General features: G+C 37.4%; 2 protein-coding genes across 3 annotated transcripts; both read left to right on the top strand.

Moving 5' to 3' along the window:
* The first annotated feature begins 5,220 nt into the window (after positions 1–5,220).
* LOC122085432 (calcium-dependent protein kinase 1-like) lies at positions 5,221–15,669 on the top strand. Its single transcript, XM_042653864.1, has 7 exons — positions 5,221–7,413; positions 9,627–9,770; positions 9,876–10,028; positions 11,953–12,068; positions 12,232–12,399; positions 14,227–14,451; positions 15,323–15,669. The coding sequence occupies exons 1-7, from the start codon at positions 6,606–6,608 to the stop codon at positions 15,452–15,454; spliced, it is 1,746 nt and encodes a 581-aa protein (XP_042509798.1). The 5' UTR covers positions 5,221–6,605; the 3' UTR covers positions 15,455–15,669.
* Positions 15,670–18,381: 2,712 nt separating this feature from the next.
* Positions 18,382–23,834, top strand: LOC122087253 (protein WVD2-like 4). Of its 2 annotated transcripts, XM_042656318.1 has the most exons (9): positions 18,382–18,680; positions 19,105–19,377; positions 19,474–19,866; positions 19,971–20,029; positions 20,543–20,620; positions 20,753–20,831; positions 20,939–21,010; positions 21,102–21,209; positions 23,112–23,834. In XM_042656318.1, the coding sequence occupies exons 2-9, from the start codon at positions 19,135–19,137 to the stop codon at positions 23,556–23,558; spliced, it is 1,479 nt and encodes a 492-aa protein (XP_042512252.1). In that variant the 5' UTR covers positions 18,382–18,680; positions 19,105–19,134; the 3' UTR covers positions 23,559–23,834. The 2 variants fall into 2 exon arrangements, with proteins under 2 accessions (XP_042512252.1, XP_042512253.1); XM_042656319.1 differs by lacking the exon at positions 18,382–18,680 and having other exon boundaries at positions 19,246–19,377; positions 19,457–19,866.
* The last annotated feature ends 1,374 nt before the right edge of the window (positions 23,835–25,208 follow it).

The raw sequence follows: 25,208 nt of genomic DNA on the forward strand, positions 1-25,208 counted from the left end.
TGAACTTGCCATGATAGTGCAAGTAGACAGGTCACAGCTCTTACTAGTCTGTTGAAGGGGACTATGGCTGCCACTATTGTCACACAGTATAATAGAGTGAGCAGAAACTCTGGAATGATCAATGGCACGCTGATGTCCATATATTGTTTGGGGAGGTTGATGCTCTGGTTGCTGATTATGCTCAGATAAATGGTTAAACAGGGTGGCCTCTTTGACAACCTCTGAATGATGGAAGCTTAATTCTTTCAACTTCTGCTGGTATAGGGTTGCAAAATCAGCTATACAGAAGCAAGGCAATACAAGGTTTGCAGCGTTTTTGTTCGTGAACTATCTGTGTACCTGCAAAGGTTCAATTCATCCTAAATATAACTGCCAACGAAAGTATATCCTCACAATTGATAATCTAATTTCAACAAGGGTTTTGTGCCTGCGAAGTGTTTGTCTTATTTATTAACTGCTAAATCTCTTACTTATTATTTCATTGCCCATTAATTACCATTCGAGGTTTCAGCTGCAATTCTGGAAAAATTAGAAGTTTTGAGTTGGGTGATACATAGGTCCTTGCCACTAATGTTATGGAGCTGGAAAGGACATTAGTTGCCTAAGGGCTTTTCAGAATTGTGTCTTGCCTATTGGGTAGCTCTCTAGAGGGGTGGCAGCAAGACTTTGGGTTTCAACCTTTGGGCTATGTTTGGTAGCGAAGAGAAGAAAAGAAAAGAAAAAAGAATCTAAAAAAAAAAAGAGAAGAAATGGTGAGAAAATAGAAAGAGTATGTATGTTTCATTACCAAGAGAAGAAAAGAAAAAGAAAACAAAAAAAGAGAGAGATGGACACATAGGAAATCATTATGTAATCATTATTTTTTGTCTTATTATATTTTCATATTTTCTCATGTTTACATGTGTTTTTGATAAGAAAATTTTAGGGGAGCAAAAGAAAATTTCACAATTCTCAAGGGAAATTTTGAATTTGAAAAGAGAATCTTCTCTTGGGTGAAGACATACTAAGTGTAAAAAAAAAATTCTTAACCCAAGAAAAAAAAAGTGTAAAAAATATACTTTCCTTTTTTTCCTTTTCTCTTCTCTTGGCTACCAAACACGGCCTTAACGTTTTCAAGTGTCTTGTCAATGCCCCTTATTTCTCTCCCTTTTGAGGCCTCCTTGGGCTCTTTTATTTAAATCTCGTCAAGGCAATGAAAGGGTAGAGGATGCTGAGATCATTCCACTTACCTGGTGCACCGGGTTATACTCTTGAACAATTGCAGATGCTGATGTTGGTAATCTTCCATGTGTCGATCTGACGGAAAAATTTTGAACTATTTTCTGTCTTTATCAATTTCCCTTTCTTAAATGATCATTAATTATTCTACCAGAAAAAAAAAAAAACATTAATTATCTTTTTAGACGTCTCAATAAGTGAGGGAGATATTGGTATGGAAAATAAGTTTTTCCGAAAAAAAAAAAAAGAAGATTGCAATCTGCTATTGTACATCTTTTCTATATTTTTCACATAATAAATATTGGTGCCCACTAAGGGTTTAAAACTGGGGATCTATTTTTCAATGGATATTGATATTGATCTAGATTGGTATCAGATTGGATGGATTTAACAACAATTCCCTCTGCCCCTCTTTTTATTTTTTTGAACCGTTTTATACTTTGTTCATTCTGATCCAATTCATGCGATTTTGATCGATCCAATCCAACTTTTTAAATTACGGTGCCCATATTTGCACTCCCTCCTACTTTGAACTATTTGGGTTCTATGTGAACCCCATAATAATGATATACCTCTTTCCAACCTAGTGTAGCGTGCATATTCCTTCTTACATTGCCTCTTAGGACACCTTCTCCAAAATGGATATTAATGGAGAATAGAGTCGAGCTCTCCTCTAATGTGTTGGTTGCTCAATGTGGCATCCAATGGTTGGGAGGATTGTTGGTCATCCAACAGCTGGGAGGATCTAGCCCACACTCCATGTGTTGGGGTGTGTGCCCATCCTTCCGGTTGTTTTTTTTTTGGTAAAAGAGTAACAAATATATTAAGACTGAGAATTAAAAGTACAGCCATCCCAATTTGTTTATATACAACTAATCTTTAGTTTCCATTGTTTGAGATGCCGACTTGGCCATCTAAAGAACCATAGTCGAGGTAAATTTAAAATAGAAAGTTAAGTGCTGTCAGTGTTTATATACATTTAAGAACAAAGGGATTGCACTCAAAGGCCAAGCAGTGATTTAGTCAAAAGTTAGCTTGTTCAAAAAAATGGAATTACTCCAATTGTATGCCGTGTTGGGCGTCAATTGTATTGGAGACGATCTAAAACATACCTGGTAAAGCCTGTGAGCCCATAGCTAAAATAATTTTCAAATGCTCTTTTATTGCAAAGTGCAAACATCAAATCAATATTTCCAAAAACAATAGAAAGTAAAAAAGAAATGAAGATGTTGGGCAGCATTTGCCATGTTAGTGCTTTCCTTTGCCTATGGTGGGAGGAGAGAGATAGACAAGACAATGATCTCTCTCCCTAACAAAAAAATAGAAGGGTTTGTAATTCCACATGACTGTTAAGATCCTCAATCTCTCAATATCTAAACAATCAAGTGATTAGGATTTGTATTTTCTTCTCTTTCCCTCATATTCTTGAGTTTTTTCCTTTGACTTTTTAACGGGGTGATTGTTCAATCTCATAGAATTGATTTATTCAAATGATTCTGTAATCGCTACAATGACATGAAAGATATCAGATTGCCCTGAAATTTAACACTTCAAAAGAGTAGTTGTGGAAAAATTGTTCCCTGACTAAAACACACAACCACTAAGTTATAATGGAATAACTTTGCTGTTACACCAAGTTCAGTCCTCTAAAACCATAAGCTGACATTAGGAGTACAAATTCCACTCTAAGCGGCAGTTTTCTTCTAAATTTAAATTTAAATAAAAACTAAGGCACTGTTTGACAATGTTCCGTTTCTGTGTTTTCTTGTTCTTAGAAACAGAGAGAAATAACCTAAAAAGCTTTTCATTTCTGCATTTTTTTGTTCCCAGAAACGGAGAAACAGCATAAAAAGCGTTTGATAAAGTTGTTCTGTTTCACCCGTTTCTAGAAACGTAAACCAAAATTTATGCCTATTTACAATTCTAAAAACGACTTTGACGAAACAAGTCGGACTTGTTTCGTCATTTCTAAAAATGAATTTGAGAGAAAAAAATGCTATTATGTCCGATAAATCTCTCAATTATTTAAACCTAAAAGGAGGCAACTGAACCCTCTCTTCCTTTTGGGCATCAGATGATACTATTGGGTTTTTAGTAGCGTTATATCTGCAAAAAACGTTTCAAGAAACAGATTTATCAAATTCAAGAAACAGATTTATCAAACACTAAAAAATCCTTTTTTGTTTCCCAAAACGTGAAAATCCTTTTCTGTTGTTTTCAGACGCAGAAACATTATCAAACGATGCCTAAATTTTCCTTCACCCAGAGAGAATGAAGAAACCCTTCACCCCACCAAAAAGAGAGTTTCAGTCCCCTCCCTTATACTTGGCGACGATGGACTTTGCTCCAAAGGTATGTGCTTATTTGTTACTTTTGACAAAGGCATTCCAAATACCAGCAGGTCCAGGTAAGTGTAGTCCAGTTGAAACTGTTTCTCAATTTATTTGTAGAGAAGACCACTTACCGCTTTCCCCTAATGATCAGTGATGGAAATCACCTTTAGAAAAAGGTTATCACATAAATAAATAATCATAAATAAAAGAAACAGGCACGTAAGCATTCATAATCTGAACTTTAAAGGCATTTTCTTCATCTCAATTCAGTTTTTTTATGCCATCTTACAGTATAATTTTTTATTTATTTAAAAAAAATTAATAATAATAAAAAATACATATGTGAGAGGGTGTATGAAACACCTTAGGCTTGGGATGGAGGTAATGATTTGGTTAGTTCATGTAAATCTTCACGTTTTTTCTTATGCAAGTGTGTAAGATCATGCCTTTTTTTATTTTTTTATTTTTGGTGAAAATAGCATGCCTTATTGAAGTGTTTGATCCACATTTCATTATTGTCTAAGATAAAATATAAAGAAAATATTTATGGGAGGCACATTTGCATAGGAATTTTTTTTTTCTATAGGAATATGTTGACTTGCATGTGAGCACACATTTTTTGTGCCATGTGGAAGTGTGATTAGTTAATTCTGATTGTTAGATATCGAGGGAATGGTTTAGACTGGTTTAGACTGATCATGTGACGAATTTTAAACTTAAATTCTATTACATACTCTCCTACGTATTAAAATTGGAATTAGTATATTAAACAAAAAAAAAATTACTTAAGAAATTTATTTCATACTTTTTATGTATTGAAATTAGGATTGGACCATGCATGTTCATGCACTGCCTTTGCAATCCTAAATTATTAAATAAATTCAATTATATATTCCTATGTATTGAAATTGGAATTATAATAACTTCATACGTATGTCCATGTATCCCCTCTACAATCCTTGATTTTTTCAATAATTTCAATTACATACTCCTATCTATTGAAATTGGAATTGAAATGCCCTCACCTATGCAATCCTAAATTATTACTGAACTTTGATTTTTCTATTTGACAAACTCTATTCCAACTAAAACTTAACATGTGAGCATAGCATCTTGAGTCTACCTTCATAAATTATGCTTCCTACCCCTCTTTCACTTGAATTTTGAAATCCAGCTTGCTCCCAACTATGTATTATTTGGACCCTTACCCCCCCCCCAATAAGAAGTGGATTCGAATCACTTCCGCAAGGATTTTCAATTCTTTGCTCTAACAAGCTTAGCTACCCGAATCACTTTGCTAAAGTGTGTTTTCTTCATCAAATAACGTTCGAATTTTTTTATTTTTTTTATTAACGATGGTTATCTAGGCCTTTGGTTAACTAGTCCTACGAGCTCATATTGACCCCCATGATCGCATGGATCAAGTCATATCAAGATTGAATGAAAACCATTTAACTTGTATAAAAAATAATGAAGAGCACTAAACACCTCATTAACAACCCCAAAGAAGTAAGAGGAGTCACTATGGAGTATCAACCTTATCAAACAGTATCACCCTCTGACAATTTCAATGGGCTGATATGACCGACCCAATTTGGATTTCAAATAACTGTTATAGGATCTAGCTACTGTACTTTGTTCAGATACTTCCAATCCAAAGAATTTGATTAGTAATGTTTCATTGTTTCGTATGTCTCCTAGTACTTTGGCGGGAAAGTGCCCTGCTACCCTCCTTATCATTAGGATATTCCTTTGACGGTAATGCCCAGAGACCTGGAACGTTTCAGTTAATTCAGTCATACTTTATTATTATTACTCGGTTTGACTTGGCAAAGACATTTCTATCCTCTCTTGGGCAATTCATCAAACGGTTGATGTGCCAACAAACTACTACTAGTCAACCATTCCACGGAGCCACGCTTGGGCCGGCAGACGGCGGCTTAATTGCGGTGTCCAATCATTCCTCATTCATCAATCTATCATTGGGTGCACTACACAGGTAAACTACAAATCAAATCCCACTTGGTTCTTCCCCTACCCAGGTCTCCACTCCCCCTTGAATAAACGAAGTCAAAAGCGAAGCATGTAAGAAGTAAGAACTTTGAGTACTTTCTACTTCCACCATGATTCCAATCTCAATCGTTCATCACCCTTTTACTATTTATTTCAGAATCGAAAATGGCATCTGCCCATGTTCAGATTTCAGATTTTGGACTTTGGGAATTGAAAGAATATTAAAAGAAGCGAAAAAATACCCAGAGAAGAGAGGGAGAGAGAGTCAGAGACGAAAAAAGAGGAAAAGAGGGAAAGAGGTATGAAAACTGAACCAGTTAAACCTTCCTCAACTCAGAGCCGACTTGGTAAAACTAAGACAGACGATCGCTTGCTTACAAGGACTCTTTCTCCAAAAAATTATATCCACTTTCCGGGTCTTTTCTTCTCACTCTCTGCTTTCCTGGGTTTCTTCCATCATCTTAGCATTCTCTCGATTCTATGCTTAGAATCGTTCAATTTGATATCTTCTTGTTCAGTTCCTATAGCTTATGAATTATATCTTCAGTGGAGTTTTTTCATTATATATCCCTTCTTTTTTCTATTTAAGACTTCAGAGAGGTTTTTCAGTTTCTCTGTATCTATGTTTCCTTTGGTTATTTTAGAATTCTGGGTTGGTCTGTTTTGTGTTGTCTACGGTGCAATTGCCCAACACATCTCAATTGAAGATCCCTTTTCACGCCTGTTTCCGAATTTTTTGCCTTTTCGTTGACTTCACTTGTGTAGACAAAACTGGTTAGAATTTCCAGATTGAAAGAGCTAAAGCGAAGATAAATCTTCCTTATCTTAGCTACCGGTGTTGGCATCAATTGGAGTTGATCACTCTTGACAATTTCTGACCATGTACAGAGTGAGAATAAGCTTGTTCTACTTCTATGGCCTTCATCTTATTGTCTTAGAGAATTCAGATTTCTCTGCTGTTAATGCTTCTGATAAAATCGTATCTCAATGTTGAAAGTAAAAGAAATTTTTGGAAGGAATTGAGCTTGAGAGTGGTTTCAGATGGGGAACACTTGTGTAGGACCAAGTATTACCAAACATGGATTTTTAGAATCGGTTTCAGCCTATATGTGGCGTTCTCCAACGCCCTCTGGTGAGGAGATTTCTCCTAAAAGGCAAGAAGTCGTCAGTGAGACACCATCTGACAGGAAAGAGCCTGAAGCTCCTCCCCCTGTCCCAAACAAACCCCCTGAACTGGTGATGATCCCCAAAGAGGAAACTAAGCCATCACCTCCTCCAGCACAGCCTGTCAAACCCAAGAAGCCACATCATAGAAGAACAGAGAGTGCAGGACTCCTGGTAGGCTCGGTGTTACAGAGGAAAACTGGAAATTTAAAGGATTTCTACAGCTTGGGGCGTAAGCTTGGACAAGGGCAGTTTGGGACAACTTACCTGTGTGTGGAGAAAGCAACCGGAAGAGAGTATGCCTGCAAATCAATCTCGAAAAGGAAACTGATTACAGAAGGGGATGTAGAGGACGTGAGAAGGGAAATTCAGATAATGCACCACTTGGCAGGACATCCCAATGTTATCTCGATCAAAGGAGCTTATGAGGATGCTGTTGCTGTTCATGTTATCATGGAATTGTGTGCAGGGGGTGAGCTATTTGATCGGATCGTTCAGAAGGGCCATTATACAGAGAGAAAGGCTGCTGAACTTGCTAGGATTATAATTGGTGTGGTGCAAGCCTGCCATTCTCTGGGTGTCATGCATCGAGACCTTAAGCCTGAGAATTTTCTCTTGGCGAGTAAGGAGGAGGATTCTCCTCTTAAGGCAATTGACTTTGGGTTGTCTATATTCTTCAAGCCAGGTAAATTCCTGAAGCTTTCTTTCCTCTTAGGATTATCATAGCTCAATAGCTCTTATGCTCCCTATCTCAGTTCATCACATTAATAATGTCATAACATGTTTTGTATTTAAGAACCTCCCAAAAGGGTGTCATGACAACTTAACATTTCAGTTTAACTTTAGCCTCTCTTCTTTCCCATGATTTTGAACACAATAGCATGGTACGCCTGAAATCATAATTTCCCATTTTTAAAAATATTTATTATCTATCCAAGTTATACTACCATCTTTTAATTGTTTAATTTGTAACACATATTAAATATCTATTTGACACATTTACATTTAACCATATCCGTGAACACATTTAGCTATGATAAAAAGAACTTGAGATTGTTCTTTCGAATCAAAAGAAAAATATCAAGTATTTAGAATAAATGGAAAGAGAGGGATTCAAACCCTCAGTAAGAATAACTCGTACAATTGATTTGCAATCCAACACTTTGGTCCACTCACCCATCTCTTCTAATTGAAAAAGAAAACTTGAGAACAACATGGCTGCAGTTCTTTGTGAAAAGGAATATCATTGCAAGCATCCACCATGTTTCTTCCTTTCTGCTTTTATGGGTATATTGACTTGTTGGGTAGTGTCTGACCAGATGATCTTCCACATCCTGCCCAGTGGTTGGATCAAGTTTGTCACCTTTAAATATCAGAGGCTCACATCTAAGTTCCTTATCAGCTTAATACCTTGGTTGGGTCACATATGGGGGCATCTTCACCTTCTACCTCACTTATAAAGCTTCTTTGAAGTTCTAAATTGAGACTATACTGAGCTTCTATTGGAAATTGGTGGGAAAACTTCATGAAAAAATATTTTTAGGTGTATAGAGAGCATGGGGAGTAATATGAACCGTCTCCTGCAACCTGGGTAAGCCTCATATTTCAAATTTTCTTCTCTGGATTGGATTGTAGTTTTTTTCTGAACCTAAGCTTACCCTCCCCCATACTAACACATGCATAAAAAGGCAACGATTCCACTTTTACCCCCAGAGTAAAAGTAATAAAAAGGAAAAGAAAGACTTCATCTTTGTAAAAACCCTCAAACTTCTGCCTGGTCAGTAAGATGATGAACCTCTCTGTGATATGAAACCATTCTTTATTCTTCATCGCATAAGGATGCAGATCTAGTTTTTTGAAAACTATCTACCATCTCATTTACCTTATTGAAGGCTGAAGCTGCTTTCATGGTTGATTTGTTTGCTGCCCAAAGCAGCCTAGAAGCAATATCAACCTATGGCTGCTTTACCAACTGTGCATAGATATTCATAGTTTTTGTTTTATCTACTTGATGCTCCTGCAATGAAATCTTTGTACTGGTATATTGTTGTAATGGTTTGATTTTGTTTCATGTGTTTCAGAATATTGTACAACTTACAAATGTATACATATTCTGTCAACAATGTTCACTCCAATATCCAAAACTATGTATTTAGAACTTATTATTTAAATGACCAACATCATATTAGAGCTGAATTCAGGTGGCTCCAGTGCATGATAAGCTACAAGAAATTCATTTCAGGTGGCATGGCCATGTTCAACGGAGGCCTTTGGATGCTTCAGTACAGAGGAGTGATTTGATTCAAACTAAAGAAACTAAAAGAGCCCAGGGGCAGACCTAAAATGACCTTAGGAGAAGTGGTGAGGAAAGAAGAGCATAGCTTGGCCTTGTATCAAGTATGACCTCGAACCGAGCTGATTGGAGGGCAAGGATCCACATAGCCGACCCCATTTAGTTGGGGATAAGGCTGAGTTGTTGTTGACCAAATGTCCCTTAAATATTAGATTAGGATGGGAAATTCTACATAATTCTATGCTACTAAAAAAACAAAGAACATGTATAGACAAAATGCACAGTCATGAATTCACCCAAAAAATTAAAAAAAAATGCAGACATGTAAGCATGTATGTATGGTAAGTCAACTTGCTTGGTGTATTCATCTATAGACAACTAAGTTGGATAAAATGCTAATATATCTCACATTAGTATATTTATAATGTGCTTATGTTTTTAATGGAATTTTCTAGTTCTCTTGTTAGAGGTGTGTGGTAAGGTGCTTTCACTGCTTTTCTATCTTCTTTTTTTATTCCACAGAGCATTTACTAGTCAATATTCTAATATTGCAGATGTTCTATTTTTCCACATTTAATTAGGAAACAACCTATCTTTACTTTCAGGGGAAACTTTTTATGATGTTGTTGGCAGCCCTTATTACGTTGCCCCAGAAGTTCTGAGAAAGCGTTATGGTCCAGAAGCTGATGTTTGGAGTGTTGGGGTAATCACTTACATTCTGTTAAGTGGGGTCCCTCCGTTTTGGGCTGGTGAGATTTTTTAGTATTGAGCTCAATATGTCTTGTGTTTGTATATACATATTAATGCCAGAAAACTTACAGTGTCTTCTTTATTTTCCTGTTGTGATCACGTAGAAACCGAGCAAGAGATATTTCAACAGATCTTGCATGGTCATCTTGACTTTTCATCAGACCCCTGGCCTAGAATCTCAGGAGACGCAAAAGATTTAATTAGGAAAATGCTTGTCAGAGACCCCAAAAAGCGGCTAACTGTTCATCAAGTTATTTGTGAGTCTCCTTTGCTTTGATTTGTTGACTTATATACATGAGGAATACTGGAGCTGCCACTGGCATTGGTAATCCGTACTCATTGCCTCCTATTGTATGCATAATGAGGATGTCCTGCACCATTTAGTGAACAAATGAGGATGGTTGGGTTCATAAATATATGCTGTTGGTTTCCTGTATTCCAAGTGATGCAAGAAACCATCAATGGATTAAGAAATCCAAAAAGTATTTCTTCTCCTTTTTCCTTATTGAAAAAATTAAATTCTCTTGGTGCTATATTTCGCTCGAGGAATATTTCAGTATGCATACTATTTTGTTCCCCCCCCCCCCCACCCCCACTCTCTTTCTGTTTCTCCTTTCCCTTTGAAGGTAGTGCCATGACCTTGATAATGATCAAGAAAAATGCACTAGTCCAGCCTGGTCCAAACCCAGCACCCCATTGTTCATGGATGCACCAACACTGGGTTTTTGTATTGGTCACAACTAAACACTAGAGAAACCGTGATGCAGATTAATTACCAAAATAGGCTTGTTTTATTAGGAATAAACCTAGGGTTGGGTTCCATACATGTTAGGCTGTTGATCCCATGTGTTTTGAGTGTAATAGACCACTTTTATGGGTCTAAAAGGGGGGCTCTAAGATTGAGTACGGGATTATTAGTTAGTTTCCTTTTTAATTGGGCTTGATTTGAGTTATATTTGTTTCCTTAGGAGTCAAGTTGTTAATTGAGTCAAGTCATTAGTAGTTAGTTTCCTTTTTCAACTAGTTTTTAATTTCAGTTAGTTTCTAATTTCAGTTTTTAGTAATTATTGTATTAGGAGAATATTTGGTTTCCTTTTTGAGGAACCTTCTATTTTGTAATTCCCTCCCCCATTAGCATTATAAATAAAGAAGAGGAGGCTCCTAAAAGCCTAGAATGATTTTGATAAAAAAATTAATGGTTGTTGCTATTATCTTCTTCATGAAGAGTTGTCTTGTGTTTGATCAAGGCTGAAGGAATTGGTGTTTGATCCAATTGACTCCTTGCGGCATGAAGTCCAAGAGGTCTACTTCAAGTATTATTCTTTTAAGTTTTTATATCTCTTTCAAGACTTATTAGGGCTGCAAAACAAGGTATGTAATCTATCACTCTGCTGCCCAGAAAATTCTGCAAAACAGAGCATCCGCCCCTGCTGGAATGACCAGATCTGAGTATCCGATTAGTCCAGTTTTTTGATCAAAGGTTCCTCCCCATACCAGTGAGGATCGAACCAAATATTGGCTGATTCTACTTAGCCATTGATGAGATATTAGAAATCTCCAGATTTTCGTCTTTTCGTGAACTGAAGTTTCCATTTTCTGGATTCTGGTTCTGCTAATCTGAATTGCATTTTATGGACTGCTGAATTAAGTTTTCTGAATATTGAAGACTGTTAGTGCTTCAACAGTTTTTGATTTAATTCTAAAACTGCTACTGGGTTGGTTTATTCACAGTGTTACTGTCCTAACAGATCGATACTATTTCTGTGATCTGGAGTGACTGATTGTGACCTATTTTCTGTCCTAATTCTGTTGTTAATTGATTCTGCTTACTGGTATAATTTCTGCTAGTCGATATTCCAGAATTCTGTGTTTGTTCTTTCTGGTTTTCAAATTACTGGTTAAATTCTGGATTATTGCTGCTGTCTCCTTTTGGGTGAATTTTGGTTGTTCTCTGGTTTATAAAATTCTGCAGTCTTGGGTCTGGTTTGGTGGTCCAATCCATTCCTACATTAAACCATCTTTTCTACATAATGTGGGAAAGTTCTGGTGGAATTCATTCTGTTTAACTTATAATCTAAATTCCAATTGACTAGCCTTGTCATAGACATCGGCATCCTGTTTTTAGCTGGAAAACAATGTGAAAGACTTTTGTTATTAATAAGTGATATTTTTTCCGTTCAGCTCACCCTTGGATCCATGTTGACGGTGTGGCCCCGGATAAGCCTCTTGATTCTGCAGTTCTCACCCAATTAAAGCACTTTTCAGCCATGAACAAGCTAAAGAAAATGGCACTGAGAGTAAGTTCTTGAGAATTGAGAGTTTGACATATATTATCCATCTACATGAGTGCATACTAGATTGGAGTGATGTCATACCAAAGCATATATCTAATTAGGAACACTGGCTCCAAATGATGCTGGGTTACCCGAGTACATTGATGACATGTTTTACTTTTTACAGGTCATTGCAGACAATCTCTCGGAAGACGAGATTGCTGGCCTAAAAGAAATGTTCAAGATGATAGACACAGATAATAGTGGCCAAATCACTTTCGAAGAACTCAAGGTTGGATTAAGAAGGGTTGGTGCGAATCTGAAGGAGTCCGAAATATATGATCTAATGAAAGCAGTAAGTTGGTTCCACTCAACTAAACAAAGCTTTCACCAAATTACTTTGGGGTTGGCTACACAAATCCTTTTCCTGTCTCACTTTTTGTAAGGCCATATCTTTAGTTAAATCATAAACATCAGCCAAGGTTCAGGTAAGTGAAATCGGAAACGTGATCTGCCTCGATTACAGTTACGATTTCGATTCAGCTAGAATTGGCATGAACCCTAAAAATCCAGTACGAATCAACCAATTTGAATTGGATGGAATTGGAATCGGATCCAGCTGATTCCAATCCGATTTAACCAGAATCAGTGATCCAATTTTGATTCCGATTCCTAGAACCATGATATCAGCATAGAAGGAATTTATTTCTCACGCAGTTGGATGGTCCATTGTAAAGATAGAGATAGACCAGAACATTGATGCTACCCTACTTTGCACATCCAGTCAAAATTGGTTCTCTATGAAATGGCCAATTCCCTTCTCCCTGATCAAACAGTAAATGATACCATTTTTTTTTTTCTAATTCGGTCCCACATAAAAGTTCTTCCATTCCAGGAACTAACCTGACCCACTTGATCTAAATCCTGATACTTGCAAATTTACAATCATGCAACCTTACATATTCTGATATTCCATACTATTGATGCATCAAATATATAGAATTCCCTTAGTCTATACTTGTTTCCTAGAGCATATATCAAAGCTCAATTGTGCTTGCTGGCTAAGTTGGTAAGTCTGTGTTGAGGCCCTTGAGGGCATAGGCCTGGGAATTAGTGATACCACATTGCCTAAAGGAACTACATTTGATGTATCATGTGCAAGTGTTCATATAAGGGTGGCAATTTAATGGGCAATGCCAAGCTTAGGATAGCACACTCAAAACCTTGAGCAGGCCCAGATGCAGCCTATTACAAATTTAGGCTGGAAATTCATACCTGGGCTGTGCTGAATTTCTCTTTGGCTGGCCTACTGCAGCAACGAAAAAACACAATGTGACAAATATTCATTTACATGACTACTGAAGCTCGGGCTGTAACCAGTCGGGTTTCCTAAATCACTCCAGACAGAATCGGTTCTTTTGGAGCTGTCCCACCGACAGTGGAGCTACTCACAACTAGGGAGGGATGAACCACCTAACGAATTCACATTTTCCTGGGCAGGATTAGATAGGGGGATAACAGGACTTGGACCAAGCCTAAACCTAACCCATTGATAATTGGGTGGGTTTGGGCTGAACCACTCAAAAAATCCTTAAAATCCAGTTACCATATTTATTTATGGGAGAGGGATAGGTATGCCGCCGATATCAAGTATGCTAGCGGATAGCACCAATAGAAACACATGATGGAGTATCATTCAGGAAGGATATGGGGGTCATTTCAGAAAAAGGGAAGAGAGAGATAGACACAATGGGTGCTAGCATACTTGATATCGGCGGCATGCCCAACCTTTTCCCTTTATTTATTTATATTTTTTTTTGGTCAATTGCACAATTGCTGCTGGTAATGATTAAAAAATGTTCCACACTTATGGTTTAATTTTACTTGACTTCACATCTCACTGAACAGTGGGCCTTAGTCTTGCATGCATGCCAAATGATCAACATGACAATCTATGGGTTATTAATTCATTTCACAAATTTTAAGGAATGACCAACTGCATCTTATTCTGAAAGTTTTGAGGTTGAACCTTTTTTACTTTCAAAAGATCCTTTTTTTTCTAATTTTCCCAAGAAACAACCCAGGAAAAATGAAATGTTACAATCAATGTATTTTGCTGAATATGCACAAGAACAGTATGCTTTTGATTCTTCTTGATTCTTCGCTTGTTCTGACATTGCAGGCAGATGTGGACAATAGTGGGACAATTGATTATGGGGAGTTCATAGCTGCAACATTACATTTCAATAAAATTGAGAGGGAAGATCATCTATTTGCTGCTTTCTCTTACTTCGACAGAGATGGTAGTGGTTATATCACCCAAGATGAGCTTCAACAAGCCTGTGAGGAGTTTGGAATAGAGGATACTCACCTGGAAGAAATGATCCAAGAGGCAGATCAGGACAATGTAAGTACTTTCTTTTATTCTCCCACAATTTTGGGAACGTCAGCATATGAAGACAGGAAAAATAAATTCTCCATGCTTTCGGCAGATGGGGCATGCGACATTGTGACCCTGTTGATGGATTGAACTATTCTCCTTGGTTGAAAATCGATCCAATTTGTTCATTCAATTCAGAATGGCGGTGGGATGGGTAAAATGCCCAGCCCCTGATGAGGTTTGCAGTTAAGTTTTAGAGTTGTGCTAACATCTGGAAGATGAGATTTTCATCATTCCTTTGCCTAGAACTAACAATGTTCTGACAAGAAAAAGGCACAAATTTATAGTTCAACTTTTTGTCCAAATCAATGGTTGGACCTAGCTGATCAATCAAGTTAACCACTTTCTGATATACACTTGCCATCACTTTTAGAGCGGGGGACAGAAACTTTGTCCTCCAATTGGTCATAGTGTTTTCAGAGGCTAGGTTTGGGTTGATTTTAGGGTTGATCAGGTTTGGATTTCCCTAAACAAGGCAAAGCCTGACCGTCACCATTAGTGTTCTCGTCTCCTTGGTTCATTAGTATATGATTATTAGATCAGTACTTCCAAAATGATTCCCTTTTGTACCATATAGGGAGATTGGGGGGGGGGGGGATTTTCTTTTACATTCTCCTATGCTTAGTCTCTCTCTCTCTTAAGTCATTCATTTTGCTTACAAAGTTGGTTCTTGTTTATCTCTTTGGTAAAAGAGGTTTTCTTTTTTTTTTTTTTGGGGGGGGGGTGTTGGGGGGGATGTGGGGGGTGTGGGGTTTGATAATGATGGACAATTAAATACTGTATTTTTTCTTAACTAGGTTCATAAAACTTTTCTGAGTTTTCCTCATTAATCTTCCAGGATGGACGTATAGATTACAATGAGTTTGTTGCGATGATGCAAAAGGGAAATACTGTAGCAAATGCTGGCTTCAATAAGAAAGACTTAGACCATACTTTCAGCATTGGATTTAGGCAGACTCTGCAGCTTTGATGACAGAGACAGTGGTGAGGATTTTTTCTCTCTCTCCCCTCCCCCCTCCCCCCTCTTCCCATTTGTATTGTAGATGTGATATCAACTTTTAAGTTGTAAAGATCAGCTATTGCAAATAGAGAGAGAAAGCATTGTTCAAATGTCAAACTTATTCATAGTTGTGTCATAATGAATTTTGCATTTTTAATAGACTTCACCATCTCCATTTTCTTGTATAATATGCAGATAATAGAATTTTCTTTACTTCTATTTTGTCCCTATGTTCCTCTTCAAAAATCAGGAATTACTTGCAATATCTCAAATAGAATTTGACCTTTCCTATAAATTCCTTCGAGTATTTCTTCTACTTTTATATTGAGATGGTCCTATTGATGATCCACCAACACAATGCTTGGTAAGTAATGAGCAGGATTCAAGGGGAGTAATATTAAGGACAGAGATTTTTATTATTTAGAATAAATAAACCATTGCCTAGCGCAGTTGGTGAGCTATGGTGCGCAAAAAGCCCATGCTCACAAGGAGGTTTTGAGTTCGAGCCTCCTGGTTCTTATCTACTTCCCCCACCGCACCCAAACATTGGGATGTCCCTGCGTGACTTCTCAAAAAAGTGTAGAAGACAAAACTCCATGCTTGGCCCTATCCATCTCTTTCTCTCCCTCTCTACATCACTCTCTCCCCCCTCACCCTTCTGTTTGTCTCAATGCAAAAAATACTTCTGGAAATTGTTCTTTTAGGCAAGGGGGGACATTTGCATTCATTAAACTTGTTTTGTATTACTCTCTCTCTCTCTCTCTCTAAATAATATTCTAGGTTGTTGATATTCCTATTCTTTCAGTGGGGAAGGGGACTATGGTGGAGAATTACAAGCATACGATGGGATCAAGTTGTGTTTTTCTTTTTGATGGAAAAAAAAAAAAATTCCAGTTGTCATTGAAGGTTAATAGTTGTATGATTGATTAATGTATTATCAGTTATTAAAAAAGACAAAAGACAAAAGAGTGGCCCCTAAGCCACAAACAGTGGGTTCATGGCCAGAAGGGCCGCTCTCGGTCTCGGACAAAAATATGGAGTAACTTTTCTTTCCATTTTTAAGATGGTTGTTAATAATATTTCCACAAAGAAAACATTATCGGTATTCATTCTCCATACCCAGACAAATGGGGAAGTAGAGAACGGGCAAGGTCATCTTTTCATAATCCTCCTTCACATCCCATGTGTAGCATGGGGATGACATTTTTCTTTCCCTAATATTTGCTAGAGGAAAGTTTTCCTTCACCATTTGAGGAATGAACCATATAGTCATCAATGGATAAATGTCTGCCCCTATTTACAAATGATCAAAAATATCCTCTCCCACTATTATTTGATAACTTCTCCACCTTCCAAATCCTTCAATCAAGGGATTCTCCGTCAACTATGGGTGTAAGAAAACTTGATCCCACTTTTTTATTAAAAAATAAATAATAAGCCTTTGATTGTTATCTTGCACAACTCTCTCTCTCTCTCTCTCTCTCTCTCTCTCTATATATATATATATATATTTTTTAACTTAAAATTATTGAACATTTTTTTTGCACATCATCCAATAATCATATGTCAATTTCTCCGTCTATTGAATAGACGAATTAAAATGACCATTTGAATATATTTTTCAATTCTAGATTACCAAGGGATGCACTTGATCAACAGTAAAGATTCGAATATTACGACCTAATGATCAAACAATTGAAATAACCTCTCAACATTCTCAAGGTAAAGTTGCGTAGTTCTCCCCCCAACTCATGCATTAGCCATTCATGCATGTAAGGATGATAATTAATTGGTTTGTGACTATCAAGGGCAATTTTGTTATACAATGAAAGAAGCAAGGGCAATCTCGTCATCCAAAGAATTTACATGAAAAGGACCAACCGCCTTTTAACTGTTTAGCGCCGTTAAATGTGAGGCGGGAAAACTTAAAATCAAAATCCAGAACGGTTCCACACTTTCCACGCGACGGGGAAAGAAAAAGACTGGAGTCTTGCAAAGGTGGTCCCACATCCACGTGGGACGTGGGACCACACGTGGATGTGGGACCACTTTTATCCGCATGATATGGACCCCATCACTCTCTAGTCTCTAGTATTTCCGGTCATGCTTCTTGTCCAAAAGATGAGATCAAAGTCTTGTCGCGGCCACCGATAATCACGGGAGTGTACATTTTACAACTCTGCACCGTCGAACACGTGTCATCGTGTCAGTCGTCTAAATAGAATGAAATACTCTCCGTCAGTTAGTTCAAGTACCTGACGTTGGTCTAACGGAGGTGGTGGAGGCATCACCCTCTTCCCCAATGTGCGTAGGTTAGCGGCAACTACTGGCTTTGATGAGTGGAATCATGTTGAGAAGGACGCCAGGCTTGAATACAACGTGCCACCAGCTGAGGCTGAAATCCGGAGATTTTTATTCGCTAATAAATAGGGAAATAAACGGTTCTGATTTGCTTCATCTGTTCAACGTTTGTCTCAGCCGTAGGATCTAACTGAAGGCCAACAAACTATCTCGCGCACGTTCTGACAGCTCATGGCTGGTCTGTTCGGCGGACATGTCATGGTGGCCGATCTGGAAACCAATCACGTTGAGTAGTCGTGCCACGTCATCGAGAGCGACGGAGTTAATTGCAATGTGGGGCCGGTGCCGTTCTGCTCCTTTGAGACATTTCCTTGTCTTTTTCTTCCCTCAATTAATTTCAAAGATAACATCGGAAGATTATATGGCTGCAGCATTAATTTACGAAAATAGCCTCACATGATTACGAAACTAAAGAGCATATACTTATAGTGGTTCCAATCCGACGTTGGAAAGATGGCTTACGAAAGAATCATATTTAGGTAGTTTCGTAATTGCACATTTTATATAATTTGTTTGAAAATTGAAACACCTCTCCCTTTCTCTCTCTGCGGAGCGGCTCATCTTCTTCTATCGTGATGACCGGACGAGGTCGACTTGCACAGTAGCAGAGAATCCTCAAGAAGCCAAAAAAGTTAACAGTTCATAAGCTCCGTCTTCGCTTGATTTCGGGTCGATTTCGATTGAGCAGATACTTGAAGTCGTTTGATTCGATATTCCCCAGTTATACACGTCTGCATACATGGAAATCGCTGGATTTATCAGTCGTTTTGCCGATCATCTGAAGCATTTCGTACTACTATTCTAAACCTCCAAGATTTGAGTTCGAACTTCGGAGGTAAGATCTAGTAACCAATTTTCACGGTCGATCCGTGACTAGTTTGTAGTTTCGGAAGTTTTGATCGTTTCTTTACTGAAATTTAGAAGTACTAGTTGTGTTGTTCAGTTTTCTTCATGCTAACTTGTGTATTTGAAGCAGAATTGGGTTAGATCTTTAAGTTTTGATCGATATTTTTCCCCTTTTCATCTAAGTTTAGGTTTAAGTTTTTGCGACTGTATCAGTTAGAACAGACTATATATCGTTTTACTTGTTCTTACTGTCTAAAGTAAGTGTGAAATGTAGAAGAAATCTGAAATTGAAATTAGGGTTTATATTCTATTTTTCCTCTTTAATCGCAGTCGGACTGTTTTTACTTCAATTTTATAGTTTAATTATTTAGACCCTTTTTAAGACTGATAATCTTGGAACGGGACTTATGCAGAACCCTGTATTTACAAGTTCAACTCCCGCAATGGAGTCTGAAAACGGAGTTGTCTTGGAGCATTCAAATGGTGTCATTGATGTAACTCCTGCAGTGGAAAGTTGCGCTTTGAATGTAAACAAAGAGAACGAGAATGCAGACAACGTTGCAGATGTTTCGCAGATGAATGTCATCTCTGAAAATGTGTCAGAAGTTGATGGCGTTGATTCTTCTGCTGCAGAGGCTCAAGCTGCTATGGCTGTGGATGGAAGTAAAGGATCGAATCCTTCTAAGGTATAGTATCCTAACTGTCCAAATTTGGAATTGTTTTCGTTGGCTGGATGATTGGGTATTCATATTTGATAAGAAATAGCGTTATTTTGTGAGTAGAAAGCTGGATCTGGTCGCAATGATGGTTTGAAAAACAATAAAATGCCCAAAGATCAAGCGAACCGTAAGGCTCCAATAACAGTTGCTCGGACCCAGCGGCCAAGCCGCCTTTCTCAAAGTCTTTCATTCCCAGCAAGAGGAATTCTCGCAAACGGTTTGAAGAAGACCACCGATAGCAAGCCAGTGAAAACCAATGCAAAACAAACCCAAACAAATGGGACGGGAACTGAGGTACCAGTTCCCAGTGGGCAGGGCTCTACAACTTCTCGTCAGAATCTTCCCAAGAGGCGAGGTTCCGCTGGTCTGAGTTCAGAGAGTGCAAATCCAAGTGTCAGTGGGCCTTCTTCAAGGCGGACTACTTTAGCGTCTGTGCCTAGCACTCGACAATCCCTAGTAAGGTTTCCACTCTATCATCTTCCTTTACCACAGACACACACCCTCCTGAAAAAGGGGGTCCATCATACTGGGGAGCTTAACTTGGATTTTGTTTAAAACAGGTTGGGAAGTCTAGTTTGGTGAACAAATCCCTCAATGATCCACCGTCCAAAGACTCTCAGTAAGCCTTCATCCCTCATAAGCTGTGTAGATTGTAGCGCCATTGGTACCTTCATTGGTTGTTTGCTTTGATCTCTGAAAAGTAATTTGCGATACTTGCATTATACATACATATTAATTTGTAGATGCCGATTTATTTAAATTGAAAATTATGTGGTGTATTTTGGTAAAAAAAGAACTGTGTTAAGGAAGGTCCCATATCTGATATTTAGTCAGATATAGAACTAGAAAATCCTGTCAAGATTTGAATAAAGGGGGAAGAGAAATATATAAAATTTCCTTTTGGTGTATCTCATAGAGTCATCATTAAGTTGTGTTATGGAATATGGTGGAGACATTTTCCTATTTCTATCTTTGTTTTCAAAATGTTTCATAAGTTATGGTATTTATATCAATCAATTCTCACTGCTTTGCAAAATAACATTTGCATTTTGCCCATTTTTCCATTACTTCGTAATTTTCGTTTTTAAATTTCTTGCCTGCTGCTTAATGGGTTCTTTTGTTTGCGATGCAGATTACATGATCAAAACAAAAAGCTGACAACGAAAGCACTGTCTGTTAAAGATGATGAGGATGCACGATCAAGTAGCTCGTATGGGTTTTTCTTACACATTCATTCTTTATTTCCTTCAAAGCATCTTTATTTCATAGTCCTCTCCATTGAGTTGTTTCATTATATTCTATATTATAACTTGTTTCATTATATTCTATATTATAAAAGCAGCACTCCTCGTTCTCAACGGAGGATCAGTGGTTCTGGATTTAACTTCAGGTTGGATGAGCGTGCTGAGAAAAGGAAAGAGGTGAGATCATTTTATTATTTAATGCCTATTGGTAGTATTACCTTTTTATTTGATAGCTATAATTTAATTGCGGTACATGGGAACTAATTTCAGTTTCTATTCATCAGTTCTTTTCGAAGCTAGAAGAGAAGATTCATGTGAAGGAAGTAGAAAGAACTAACTTGCAAGCCAAAACAAAGGTGTTAAAAAGAAAAAACTTTTTGCCTTTGGTATGTGTCAAATATTGTCTGTTTGAGATTAGTCACTCCATCTCATTGTGATACCCTGCAGGAGAGTCAAGAGGCAGAGATCAAGCAACTTAGGAAGAGCTTGACATTTAAGGCTGCACCAATGCCAAGTTTCTACAAAGAACCTCCTCCAAAGATTGAACTGAAGAAGGTGTTTCATTTTTCTCATTGAACTGAAGAACTGTTGAGAATAAATTAGAAATCTAATTTTCATTATTCTAATTGAATGAAGAATTAGAAATAGGATTAGAGATCAGATATCTGATTGTAAATTCAGGAAAACATTAATTCTAGACATGAAGAAACTGAGTGAATGAAGAAAACCGTAGTTTGAAAACAGATGTAACCCTAATAAATTAGGTAGCAGTAATTTCATCCAAAATGCTTCACCCAAAAAAAAAAAAAAAATCATCCAAAAATGATAGAAGTTAGGGTAGAAACTTGTCTTTAACAAAGTCTCAGAGATTGGAGAAGAAATCAGTAATAGGCGATTGCTTTCTTGCATGCTTTGGTTTCAAACACAGACAAGAGTGCATCTCTTTACCATAGCAAAAACCTTTTCCATCAAGGCTATTTCCAAGTTGGATTAACTATCATCATCCATAAAACAAAATTAAAACCAAAATCTTACCACTTTATTATCTCAGTTACAACTTAAAACCTGACATTAAAATCATAAAGCCAAATATACTGCTTACAAAACAAGCCCAACTAATTCCACTAATAAAAACCCGCAGGCAAGACATCAGCAGAATAAAAGATGCAATGCGTAGATCTATTTAGGCCCACCAGGCTTGATGCTCCTGCTTTGCCCCAACAACCAACCAAGAACTGTAACATGGAATAAGATATTCTTGAACCATAGATAAATTCATGGTTTGTTTTGAGATGTTATTCCATTTATGTAGCACGACACATTTTCTATATGTTTTTACATTAGGTCTACTGGGAACCCAAATTGATTAAACTTTGGTACTTTGTTCTTAATTTCATGAATTCAATTGAAATCATATGCAACTCAACTGAGCTCAAGAAACCCTTATCCCAACTAAATGTGGAGATCCATGCTAAAGGTTTGGCTATGAAATTGTATTAATTGAATCACCTATGTAGTGGGATTGCATTCAAAATCTTTTCACCATTTTGGACTGAACTTTAAAACTTTTAGCCATAAATCAGTCAGCAATTTCCCTAAGACCTGCTTACCCAACAAATAATTTGTTGTAATTGATATGTGTGAGAATGTTGCTTGCATGCAAGCCTTATGTTATAATTTGTAGGCAAGCGTGTATTCCGACATGTATTATGTGGTTTATTGGCGACACCTTCCCTCATTGGCTTTTAGGACATTTGCAGGAAACACTTTATTGTGGTTTAATTCTCCAAAACAGAGCTCTCTCAGCTAGGATATCTCTGGACTGGCAACTGTATTTTTTCTCTTATTTCAACACGTTTAAATATTAAAAATCAAGTATATTTGCTATAATCTCAGGACCACTTGAATTTTCTTTTCCATGGTGCTGTGTGATTATTCATGTCACAGATCCTTCTTAGCATTTTTTCCCCCTTTTCCATATTCTTATCTTATAATGCCCCCATCTGGCATAAAGACAGGTTATTAGTTTTAACATTGTGTGATGCCTGATTCGGCATATTCACTGGTGTTAGAATCAGACTTAAAAGTCAATTTATGTTGACCTGTTTACACAAGTTACAGAATAGTGTCCGTCTTCCTTCTTGAGTTGCCTTTGCTGTTTAATTTCTAAAATAGTAAATAGAGTTTTTGTCAAGTACATCAAGTTCTTTAAAAAAAAAAAATCCCCATTAAATTGCAGTTTGCCTCATTCCCCCAAGTCACTTGAATTCTTGGTTGCTTTAGTAATATCTTCTCATGTTACAAAAATTGTTGTATTCTCTTTTCCTAGGTTTGACGTTCTTTAATCATGGAGTGTTTAAGTAACCTCTTATGCTTCCGCATGTGATCTATGTGTGAGTTAATTCTTGTACGCCAATGTAAATGTAATTATGTTTGATTCTGATGTTGATTATTTAGATACCAATAACACGTGCAATTTCGCCAAAGCTTGGAAGACACAAAAGCTCCAGTACTGCTGCAGAAAATTCCTTGGAAGTTGGTGGAACTTGTCGGAGCCCACGTCCAAGCGTGGACCACAATAGGTTGGCCAAAGGAGAAATGGAAAACCATAATGGAGATTCTGCTGCTTCAAAGAAGCCTCTTAGAAAATCCCTCTCTAATCTCTCATCTCAGAAATCCATGAAGTATGCAGAAAAGCCTCTCAAGTCAAAATCAAAAACTACAGAAGTAGGAAATGTAAACCAGAATGAAGAAACCCAAGAAAACCAAGACAAATCTCTTGACTCCGTTGACCCTGAAGCAAGGACTGAAGTGGAGTGTGACAAGAACCCCACAGATAAAGATGAGACAATTATGCTACCTGAACCTGAAATTACTTCTGAAGAAGTTGGTGTCAAAGGTTAAAGGTGTGATCTCTGTTCTGATTCTATGTTGTCCAAGGTGTTTGTTTGTGAATAGTAAGAGTAAGTCGGTCTATATTTTTGTTTTTTGACAGATTGAAGTAAATACAGTCAGGTGTTTTCTTTTGCGATCTACCTTTTTTAGCAGACATTAGTCATATGTGTAAATTAGTTTCCTTTGTTTTTCCTTTATTCTCTCTTTATTCAAGGCTTTCCAATGAAATTAACATTTATATATTTTATTCTTTCAATTAAACGTGGAGGGTGTCATTCATCTGAACTTGGATTGGTAGTAGAAATGGAGGGATGTGATGCTGTTGTTCTAACCTTATGCATGCTTCTATTGAAATTGTTTTGGTTTGTCTGGTGTTGTAAACTTGTATAGTAATGGTACTCTTTACCATCAGAATGGTTACATGCTTAGATTAATCATGATTTTCTTGCACACCGAGCATTGTTAAATATAACTGAGTTACACAGGGAAAAAGATCCTCTTCAAGATTCCAATGCGTTGGCATATGGCGGCTGGGAAGACCTGGGGGCGCATGCTCATATGTTGGGTGCATGGCTGGGTCCTCCCAGCTGTTGGATGGCGCACTGGGTGCCCAATGTATTGGAGAGGAGCCGTATCAATTACACAGTTATCATGAAATTTCGTTTTTGTTAAGAGGTGGTACGTGCCAAGTGCGGAGTAAATTTTGGGTTTCAATAATCTGGATGAAATAATTGCTTATTAATCTTTCCTACCCTTTTCTTCTTGAACTTTCAAACCTTCAGAAAAATTAACATGGCATGTTTTCTTCAGCTAAGAGTTTCTCACTTTCTTTAGATGGCCACATCAAATTCTTTTCTAGGCAGCCGGGTGTTTGCCATGTGGCATTCATATGGGGCTCAAAATTTTTTGGCCAGGTAGACTCAATGTCTTCCATTCATAAATTTTTTTTTGACAGAATTTGACAGATAGACTCGATGTCATCCATTCATATGTCAGGTTTCAACCTTGAATAGAGTTATAGCCTAGTGATAAAACTAGATTTAAAAACTCAGGACGATAAATCAAATGGTGTATGTATCGGATATGAATGTCAATCTTTTGATAGACATTCTTCTGAATTATGTTTCTTTCTGAAAAATCGTTTGGTTGCCTTAAGGTTAGTGCATGTTTCTCGTGGGTTGAGATATTGTCTTCTGTAGAGAACGTCTTTTTGCTTTCTCCTTTCATACTAGGTGGTAAAAAGGTTGCTCAAATCTTAGTTTAAGTGTTGAAGTAAACTCAGATTTGGAACACATCCTTTGTAATATAGTCATTCATGGGAAGTAGGATGCTCACTTATGAGGGTCATCCTAGTAGAACCAAACAACTCCAAAAATTAAGAATTATCATTCTAAAGAATGTCATCCCAAAGATTTACCGAACCAAACACCCCACAAGGAAATCTAAAAAGAACACAAGACAATGCCAATACATGAGAGCTTACATAATAGATTTTGATGTTGAAATTTTACATGTTTGTCATTCTATTCTTAATATTTGAACAATTAAAATTGCCACATCACCTATTGCTCATGCAATTTGGGATCCTCATTTTGGTCAACCGGCCGTGGAAGCCTTTACTCGAGGGGGCGCTCTCGGCCTAGTGAATATCCTTATTTT

This window comes from Macadamia integrifolia, chromosome 8 (assembly GCF_013358625.1).
Source record: "Macadamia integrifolia cultivar HAES 741 chromosome 8, SCU_Mint_v3, whole genome shotgun sequence".
In the NCBI taxonomy this organism is placed as follows: Eukaryota; Viridiplantae; Streptophyta; class Magnoliopsida; order Proteales; family Proteaceae; genus Macadamia; species Macadamia integrifolia.

What these genes read in the sequence shown, in the direction of transcription:
- LOC122085432 (XM_042653864.1), top strand. Translation starts at nt 6,606, where the DNA reads ATGGGGAACACTTGTGTAGGACCAAGTATTACCAAACATGGATTTTTA. An exon ending in AACTGTTCATCAAGTTATTT is followed by an intron (nt 10,029 to 11,952) that starts GTGAGTCTCCTT and finishes TTTTCCGTTCAG; the next exon opens with CTCACCCTTGGATCCATGTT. An exon ending in TAAAGAAAATGGCACTGAGA is followed by an intron (nt 12,069 to 12,231) that starts GTAAGTTCTTGA and finishes TACTTTTTACAG; the next exon opens with GTCATTGCAGACAATCTCTC.
- LOC122087253 (XM_042656318.1), top strand. Translation starts at nt 19,135, where the DNA reads ATGGAGTCTGAAAACGGAGTTGTCTTGGAGCATTCAAATGGTGTCATT. An exon ending in GATGCACGATCAAGTAGCTC is followed by an intron (nt 20,621 to 20,752) that starts GTATGGGTTTTT and finishes TTATAAAAGCAG; the next exon opens with CACTCCTCGTTCTCAACGGA. An exon ending in ACTTGCAAGCCAAAACAAAG is followed by an intron (nt 21,011 to 21,101) that starts GTGTTAAAAAGA and finishes GATACCCTGCAG; the next exon opens with GAGAGTCAAGAGGCAGAGAT.